This window comes from Rhineura floridana, chromosome 11 (genome assembly GCF_030035675.1).
Source record: "Rhineura floridana isolate rRhiFlo1 chromosome 11, rRhiFlo1.hap2, whole genome shotgun sequence".
NCBI lineage: Eukaryota > Metazoa > Chordata > Lepidosauria > Squamata > Rhineuridae > Rhineura > Rhineura floridana.
In genome coordinates this window covers 36,101,948-36,111,738 of record NC_084490.1, presented here as the reverse complement: position 1 = coordinate 36,111,738, position 9,791 = coordinate 36,101,948, and the positions used below count along the sequence as shown (strand labels likewise).

At 42.9% G+C, this 9,791-nt stretch overlaps 1 protein-coding gene across 1 annotated transcript; it reads right to left on the bottom strand.

Moving 5' to 3' along the window:
- Positions 1-3,940: 3,940 nt before the first annotated feature.
- On the bottom strand, positions 3,941-4,870 carry LOC133367956 (olfactory receptor 12D1-like). Its single transcript, XM_061592042.1, has one exon. It carries the CDS (start codon positions 4,841-4,843, stop codon positions 3,941-3,943), a length of 903 nt encoding a protein of 300 aa, XP_061448026.1. The 5' UTR covers positions 4,844-4,870.
- Positions 4,871-9,791: the final 4,921 nt, after the last annotated feature.

Here is a 9,791-nt window from a genome sequence, read left to right as displayed (position 1 = left end):
TGTAATGCACAAAACAAGACACTTTGAACATATGTTTGGCAATGTGTCTTTTCGTTTTTTAACAAAACTACCATCATCACGGTACCTGGTTCAGCATCAGGGTAGACCTGAGGGTCAGGGAAGGAGGGGTTGCTGTAGTCTATAGGAGCTCCAACTCCCATTGCAAGCACCCTGTCCATGTGACTACTGGTCTGGAGTGTTTGTACCTTGTGTTGGGTCAGCGGAACAGACTGAGGATTCTGTTGGTGTACCGCCCACCCCACTGCCCAACAGACTCCCTAGCTGAGCTGCTGGAGGTGGTTTTGGGTATACTGTTGAGATCGCCCAGACTGTTGGTTCTGGGAGACGTCAACATCCATGCCGAGGCCACCTTATCCAGGGCAGCTCAGGATTTCATGGTCTCCATGACAACCATGGGACTGTCCCAATATGCCATTGGCCCAACACATGTAGGAGGGCATACTCTAGACTTGGATTTTGCAGCTAGACATGGAGATTGTGAACTGAATGTGGGGGCCTTATTTATTTATTTATTTATTTAATTTTATTCAGCTTATATCCCGCCCGACTAGCAAACAGCTCTCTGGGTGGTGAACATAGAAACATATACATAATAAAAATACAAGATCAATATAACAAATATAAAAAGTACACCATCTAAAATAAAAATTCCAACATTTACTTAAATAACTTAGATTAAAATGCCTCAGAGAAGAGAAAGGTTTTAACCTGGCGCCGAAAAGATAATAGTGTCAGCGCCAGGCGTACCTCCTCGGGGACAGTTCACTGCTTGCTGAAGTTTAGACTTACAGCAGCTTTTCCCCTCTGCAAGGGTGGGGGACCTATTAAGTTGATCCGCCCACAGAGACTAATGGATTTGGATGGTTTCCAAAGGGCTCTATGGAGTTTTCCGGCTGATAGGGCTGGAGCTCCTGTCAAAACCCTGTTTGAACTGTGGAATACAGAAATGACCCGTGCGGTTGACATGGTTGCTCCTGAGCGCCCTCTCCTGTGTAGAGCTCATATGGCTCTGTGGTATACTCCAGAGCTGAGAGTGAAGAAACAATACTGGAGACTGCTTCAGTGCAGATGGAGACGAACTAGTGGATGCAATTACACACTGGTAAGTGCCTATGGTAAACTGTATTTTGGGGCAGTGAGGGCAGCAAAAAAAATTTTGCTGCCATTTTCAAATCATCAATCTGCTGCCCAGCTGAGCTCTTCAGAATTGTCTGGGGGCTATTAAACACTGGCCCCAAGGACATGGTAGAACCATTTGAGGCCTGCTGTAATGAATTTGCTAGGCACTTCCAGTATAAAATCTTTAGCATCCACCAGGACATAGACTCCAGTGTTATAGCAGGTGAATCAAATGAGCTATCCAGAGCACAGCCTTGTCCTAATCTCTTGGATGAGTTTCAGTTGGTGCAGCTTGAGGACGTTGACAAGCTGCTTGGACAGGTTTGTGAAACCACTTCTGTGCTGGATTCTTGCCCTTCTTGGCTAATAAAAGTGAGAAGAGATGGAACAGCTGACTGGGCCAGGGAAGTGATTAATGCCTCTCTGTGAGAGGGGGTGGTCCCTGGCTGCCTGAAAGAAGTACTAGTGAGACCACTCCTGAAGAGACCCTCCCTGGACCCAGAAAATTGTAATAACTATAGACTGGTGGTAAATGTTCCATTCCTGGGCAAGGTCCTTGAACGAGTGGTTGCAGGCCAGCTCCACAGGCCCTCCCTTAGCATGTGCAGGGTCCGGGGCAAAAGCATAGTTGCCTCCCCCACATTTGCTCTGGGTCACCATCTTGGTCTTGGCTGAGTCACCATAGGTGTGCAGGCACCAGTCCTGGAACTGCCGGCCCAGCTTGCTGTCCCTGGGCTGGCTACCGCTCGCTGACCTCAGCAGGAGCGGTGGTGGCGGCTTTGGCATGGCAGGCAGGTGGGCAGGTGAGCAAGCCCCTGTTCCGGATGGAGAGAAAGAGAGCAAGTGAGTGCTGTGCCCTGCCTGGTGTGGCGAAGGCGAGCAGGCAGGCAGGGAGGAGCCGGCTGGTGAGCAGATCGCCAAGCGTGGGGCCCCCCAAAGCACAGGGCCTGGGGCAACTGCCCCTCTTCCCGGTGACTAGGGGCAGCTCTGCAGCTCTAGACACCCTTGGATGAGACTGACAGCAAAGTCGTGTTCTTGTTACTGTAACTTGCTACAGTGAAGTTCTGTTAGTAAGTAGCAGACCTTGTTCTCCCTGTAAACCTGAGAATACCTCTGCCTCTCTTCTTTAGTAATTTGAAATTTTGCATCAGCACATGTTTTACACTAAATAAGAACTGAGCTAGGAAGAGTAAAAACTCTTCTATTTCCTGCTACCTTTGGGTTTTTGGGGTGGGGCGGGGCATGGGATGGACACGCTAGGGCCCAGATGTGACTATATTATAATATTGGAATTCACCATTGATTTCATGGGCAGCTCTCGCTTGTATCCCCTGAACCATTTAAAAATAGTTTCTCATTGTATTATTTATTATTGTATATTATTTATTAAATTTATATCCTGTCCTTCCTCCCAGTAGGAGCCCAGAGCAGCTCCTACATATACAGATAATGAGATCTATTTATCACTCCTTTCCCTAATTTTCTTTTTGCTCATTTCTCTCATAGGACGGAAAAAACAAAGCAACAGAGAAAAAGACACAGAGATATAACTGGCCACTTTCTACTCCCTTCCTTATCCTCCCAGCACCTTCTCTCTCACCTAGCCTGCCTTGCCAGGTGATCAGCAGTGTTTTGAATTCTCCTAGGCCACACCCTCCTCTTAATTGGCACCTCCCCTTATTTTTTTCCAGCCAGTTCAATGTTCCAGAGGAAGGCAATGGTAAACCACCTCTGACTACCACTTACCATGAAAACCCTATCCATAGGGTCGCCATAAGTCAGGATTGACTTGAAGGTGGTCCATTTCCATTTTCAATGTTCCATAGCTACTGAGCATGCTCAGTTCTCATTGAGCTTCTTTGTGTCTGACCCCCATATTTTCCCCCTCTAAATAATTTTGAATTGCTGCAAACCATGTATTTCCCAAAGACCTGTTGATACCTCTATCTTGTGCCTGAATGAGACTTGGGTTTTTTTTTCTTTTTGCAACATAAAGATTGGTACTCACCCCTGAATGCCACCAAGAAAGGGAAAAAGCAGAACCTGCAGCAGAATGGGTAAGTATGGACTGCTTCATTTCAGTATTCCAACCATACCTTCTCTCCCCCCATACCAACCACCAACATCCAACACTCAACATATTTTATTAGCATGATCTTGAAAGCAAACTCAATTATCAGTTTTAGACATTTGATTGCATAACAAGTGAAAAACCATGATAATTAATAAAATGTTGGCCTATGTGAAATATCAATGGGGAAGTGAAAGCTGAAAGCAGCAATTATTATAATAGGACAATGATGCCTATGGGAGCATTATGTTGGAGGTGTAAGTCAGTTAGAGGTACTTTTGCACACATGTGGTGGAATTGTGGTATTGGAGGAAAATGAACAAGGACATTAGAGAAATAACATGCACCAATTTACATATATTTACAATTATATCACTTAACAATGCAGAACTTGATAATGCAGAACACCAGGTTTCCCAAATATCTTTTGTTTTGGTTTCTCCTGCTACTGAAATTGAGGGTGCTGTCCTCCTCCCCTGCGTCCAGAAATTAAGCCATGGTTCATCTTAGCCAGGGGATGGGAACACATGCCAATCTGAAGGCTGTTCTGGGCAAATGTCTGAAGACCACATTTCAGTGGTGGCTGGGGCCAGAGGCAAAAGGGGCCAGATCAATTAATGTAAACAATATCTTAATACAGTAGTCTAGTTTCTATGGACACAAACTCCTCCCTATTCTCCAGTCAAGCAAACTAGAGGCATTATCAGGACACAGCCAGGTTATTTTCTTTCAGTGAAATCTGAAAATTGTTCCACCCTGAATCTTTTGCAAGGCAGTTTTGACCTCCTGGTTCCTCAGTGTATAGATAAGTGGGTTTAAAATGGGGGTAATGACACTATATATTAGAGTTACCATCATGTCCCTTTGAGATGCATTTCCAACAGAAGGGAGCATATAGTTAAACAACACTGGCACATAGAGCAAAGCCACCACCATCAGGTGGGATCCGCAGGTTGAGAAGGCTTTCTGTCGACCACCTCGAGATTGCACTTTGAAGAGAAGGAAGGTGATAATGTAGAAGTAGGACAGAAGTGTGATGATGAAAGGACCCATAGCAATGCAGCTGGTGACAGTACTGAGGAGCATGAGGTTGAGGTGTGTACTGCCACAGGCCAATTTCAGCAATGGCTTGATGTCACAAAAAAAGTGCTCAATGTGGTTAGGTCCACAGAAGGAGAGACGGGCAGTCGCCACTACATGCATCAGGGCATGGAAAAAGCCAGTGGACCAAGTGGCTGCTGCCAACAGCCAGCAGACCTGCTTACGCATTACTGTGGTATAACGCAAGGGGTTGCATATTGCAACATAACGGTCAAACGCCATGACTCCAAGAAGAATTCCTTCACTGCTTCCAAAGAAATGGAAAAACTGGAGCTGGGCCATGCAGCCGCCAAAAGAAATGGTATGCATTTCTGACAGAAAACCAGCTAGCATCTTCGGAACAGTGACTGTGGAACACAAGATGTCAAGGCAAGAAAGGTGCCCAAGAAAAAAGTACATGGGAGTGTGAAGCTTTGGTTCAACTATTGCAACTACAACAATAGCTCCATTCCCCACTACGGTGGCCAAATACATCAGCAGGAAGATAGCAAAGAGTGCACGCTGAAGCTCCCAGAGATTGGTAAGGCCCATCAAGATGAATTCACTCACTTCTGTTTGGTTCTCCGTCACTGAAAAGATAGCAAAATGTAATAAAGGGAGTTGAGGTCAGAGGAGAGTGTTAGTAACGTCCTCTACATGTATCAGACATCTACACCGACAGGAGATGAAACTGTACCTGCAATACTTGTATCTGTAACAAGATGCTATTAATATGTAATGCAGCATTAGTGTCTATCAGAAGATGAACTATTTCAGGGTGGGGAACCTGTCACCTTCCAGACATTTCTGGACTCCAGTTCCTATCAGTTCCATCCATTCTGGCCAATGTTCAGGAGGATAGAAGCTAGAGTCCAAAAACATCTGAACAGCCACCTCTTCTCCACTCCTCAACTATTTGAAACAACACTACTGGTCTGCATGACACTTTAAAAATATATTAGAAAGTGGGGAAGTAAGTAGCATATTGGCTCCACCAGCCTTTCCCAAACTCTGGCCCACAATACAATGACCAAACTGTATTTCCAAATGTGAGTTGACAACCTTTATAATTTGTGAAACAGAAATTGGTCAGAGGGATCTTGTAGAGTCATGCATTGGTGCTATGTTTAACTCAAATTACAAAATGAATAGGGATAAAGTGGGTGAGTTTTTTTACATGAATGAAACAAATTGTACCATTAACAATTCATCTGAATTTGCATCAGGAAGTCCCTGATGTCTCGCATCGCTATGTGGACTCAAAGTTGAAGCGTTTTTATCATGGTCACAGCAATATTGCCCACAAACAGCAGGAGAAGTTATTTCTCTTTTACTTATCCGGAAATGGTAACATTTGTTGCTGTAGCTATATAACTGCACCCACTGCTCTGAACGTTGTCAAGCTCCAGTTCATCAGAATTGGCAACTATGGCTATAGATTGCATCCAATTATGGTAGAAAATAATAAAGAAAGAGAAAGACAAAGAGCAAATCCAGAATAGATTGGGTTGCTTTCTAGCACTACAGACAGATACAGAGAGGCTGCAGCATATCCCTAGCATCTAGCCAGAATATTTTTACTTTTGCCGCAAAGAGGTGAAAAGAGGAAGTAAAATGATAAAAAAGCGGGAACAAACAATCAAACTTAAAGCAGGTTACAAAATTTGGTGAGTTTTTCTTCTGAATAAAAGTGGGGAATAGGAAAGAGATAAATGTGTTGGTTAACGAATGGCCCGGGAATGGCTGGTGGACACAGATGTTCAGTATGTGGAAGGAAAATCAGTGGAAAGCTGCTCATGAAAGAACTCTTATGTTTCTAATGATTAGTGAGATATAAATATTCAAACATACCTAGCTATGTTAAAGTAAAGAGGGAGTGCATCCAGTTCTGGCATATCTTTAGAGATTTTCCTAAACAAGTAAATAACTTCAAGTTTCCCTGTATGAAAACACCTGGATTGAGCTACCTGTTAATCCCCTCTGGAGTGGATTATTTGCCTACAAATGTTATCCCATTGGTAAAATAAAAAAAAGTTTTTGCCATTCTTAGATTCCCCATTATAGTCAATGAAGATGGATGGGGGGAGATCTTTGGATTGAACAGATCTGAATTGGAAAGAGAAGAACAGATCCAAAAGAGAATGGTCTGCTTCCCCACAGACACGAGGTGAATAATGTGGCCAATGCATGTCCACATAATCTAGCCAAAAACTTAACTCTCTCCCTTACTTTTGTTGGAAAGGGGGGAAAGGAGCAAAACATAACAGGTGTTCTGAGCTTTCTATGGACTAGTGAGATATAAATATCACTTAACACTTACCAACCATATTTTCCAGTTGATGAAATTAGCATCCAGATTTTCAACATGATCATGAATGCACAATGATATTAAAAAGCTCTAATGAGAATAGAAATCTGAGTGCCTTCTGGACACAGCATGTGCATTATTTAAGATAATTTCAGAGAAGGCAGATATTGCTGCAATAGTTTCACTGAGCCTCTGCTTAGTAACACATCTGAAGCACAGCAGAAAGTATTCTGCATATAGCTATGATAATTCCTGGCAACTGCCTCCAAAAATGGATGATAACTCCATTTCATTCATTAAACACCTCACAATGGAACAAAGGCAGCGCTATGTCCATATTCATAGTCCTCACAGAAACAGACACCAAGGCTGAACCTTTCACAGTACAATATATAGACTCACATATACTTTTCAACATCTGGTTCCATAAATAAGCAGAATGGTCCCTGTTTTCTCCTCCAGTATGCCTCTTTCTTACCAGTGTACTAGAAAATCTGGAATGATGTTCCCTGCAATCAGGATCTTCTGAAATCCTTCCTGCCTAGGATCAAAGAATGCATACAGATAGCATTGTTCAGGATCAAGACATGCTTATTCCATTCTTTGTATTTTATCACCATGAATGTTGGCCACTATAAAAATGCAGCAGTTGTGGGTTTTTTAGTCCACATATAGCTTTTCTCAAAAGCAGACTATAACCTTGAACATGTAAACTTTCATTCTGGAAAGAAAGAATGGGACAAGCACAAATCACTTGATGGCTTATATTGCGTTTGTTCAATCTGCATACACTTCCTACCTTGATGAGTCCACTTGTCCATTAAGATAAGAATAGGCATTAATTGAAGATTAGAAACATGTATGATGGAAGTTGTATGTAGCTGAATGGGACAAAAGAAACGCTGCTTGCTGTGTGAACCCCACATGACTTTGTAATGCTAAACCCTCAGCAACCCTGTGCCCAGATTATTAAAGAGTATTGATTGTCATTGGGGAAAACAAGTGCGATCATTAAGTTAGTGGCTCTTGATTGTTCATGTGGGAATTGAATCCACAAGCCTATTGTTTTAAGAATACAAACCCTTTGTGTTTTTGAGTCTACAGCTTGTGCTTTTGAGAATCAGCCAGTTACCATAATTGTTAGGCCAAAACACAGTAAGGTTCATTCAAAATGGAAATGTCAAATGTTTTGTAAAAATAGGTTATTAATTACATATCATTTATGTAATTCATAAAGCAAACATTGTAAATGAATACCAATTGCCTTTGCTTGGCTAATTTCTATTCCCAAATGCAATTGAATACATGAACTCTTGCACCTTCCATATCTGTGTCTGTGCAGAGCGGAAGTCTCCAACATTCCCCACTGGAGTCAATTATCTTAAACCAGTTGCTGGAAGCCTCAGGAGGGGAGAGTGTTCTTGCACTCGGGTCCTGCTTGTGGGCTTCCCCCAGGCACCTGGTTGGCCACTGTGAGAACAGGATGCTGGACTAGATGGGCCACTGGCCTGATCCAGCAGGCTTTTCTTATGTTCTTATCTTGATAACTGATGTCCACTTCTCACTTCTTTTCCTTGTATTTTAGCTATGAGGCTGTTGTCTTTCTGCTGAACAACAGAAGTAATTTCCCTTATTTCTAGTCAATGCTATCAATTATTAAAAGCTGCAAATTAAGCTGCTTCATTATTGAACTACTGAAATATACTTAACGTTTGCTGCCATTTCATGGCTCTGCTTTTGTAACTTAAATAGCAACTAAGACAAAGAATTTATCAGATGTGAGGCTTTTCCTGGCATCAATGTAATTGTTTGGGGAAAGTGTCATCTTTGTAATTCTTGTGGGCCAAGATGCCTGCTAAAAAGGCATTGGGGGGAAAGGACTAAAAAATAGGTTGTTGTGACACTTAGTTTATTCCATTCCTATTCAACACACAGAACAAATTAAACCAGAACTATCACTAGAAGCTAAAATGATGAAACTGAGGTTATCATACTTTGGACACATCATGAGAAGATATGATTCATTAGAAAAGATAATAATGCTTGGAAAAACAGAAGGAAGTAGAAAAAGAGGAAGGCCAAACAAGAGATGGATTGATTCCATAAAAGAAGCCACAGACCTAACTTACAAGATCTGAACAGGGTGGTTCATGACAGACCGTGAGCCTCCATCTACCCGTCTCCTGTCGTTTAGCATTGCCAGTAACCAAGATGGCGGCCACAGTTTCCCTAAGGGGATGAAGCCTCTGCCACCATCTTGGTTGATGGCACATGTGAGTGCTATGTGCGCACTTCTCTGCCATCAACCAAGATGGCGGCAAGGGCTTCAGCACCTTAGGGAAACCTCAGCCACCATCTTCATTAAGGGCAATGCTAAAAAGCAGGAGACAGTTAGGTGGGTCAAGGGAATGGTGGGCAGGTGGAAGCTCCTGCCCTGTGATCTGCAGCAGCAATCCCGCCGCAGATCATGGAATGGGAGCAGAGGGGCCCCTCAGGGGGCCCTGTAGCCCCAGGGGCCTTCAGTCAGGGCCCCACCTGGTCACCCTTTAGAACCGGCCCTATTGGAGTCCCTCTTTGAAGTGTTTTTGTTATTAAGTAGTGAGGTCAGAAGCACTGGATCCTTCCTTGGAAATGTTTTTGTTAATCCATTGGGTTCTTTATGGTGCCACTTTTAACGTGATTTATTCCCATTTATAATTTGCATAAAGGCTCACTAGATTGTCCTACATAGACAACAGAAGGACAGCTGAAGAAATATATCACATTGGCTGATTTTAAAATATCTCACACAATAGCATTGCCTGACTGACTTCCGGGAAGGGTGACTTAGCCTGTGCCTGCTTTTGAGACGGGCTCCTGCCTCAAAAGAAGCTTATTCAGATATATCAGTCAGTTTTTTCTTTTTTTTTTGACTGATTAAACTTCTCCCGGGTAGGGAGAAACGAAGAGATTAACCTCAAAGCCTATTTTTGTTGGGACGACCAGATCTCATTAATTTATGGGACGAGGTCCAGCCGACGAAGGTGGGACGGATTTTTAACAGCAAGCTCTATCTGATAAAGCGAACGTTCACCTTATCTTCTAAGAGAGAACGCACTAACAGGCAAGCACCCTTCTTTCTATATTTTTCTTTTACTTGACTTAAATTGTTGCTGTTTAAAAGAGATTTGCCAGATTGATCAGTTTTTGACA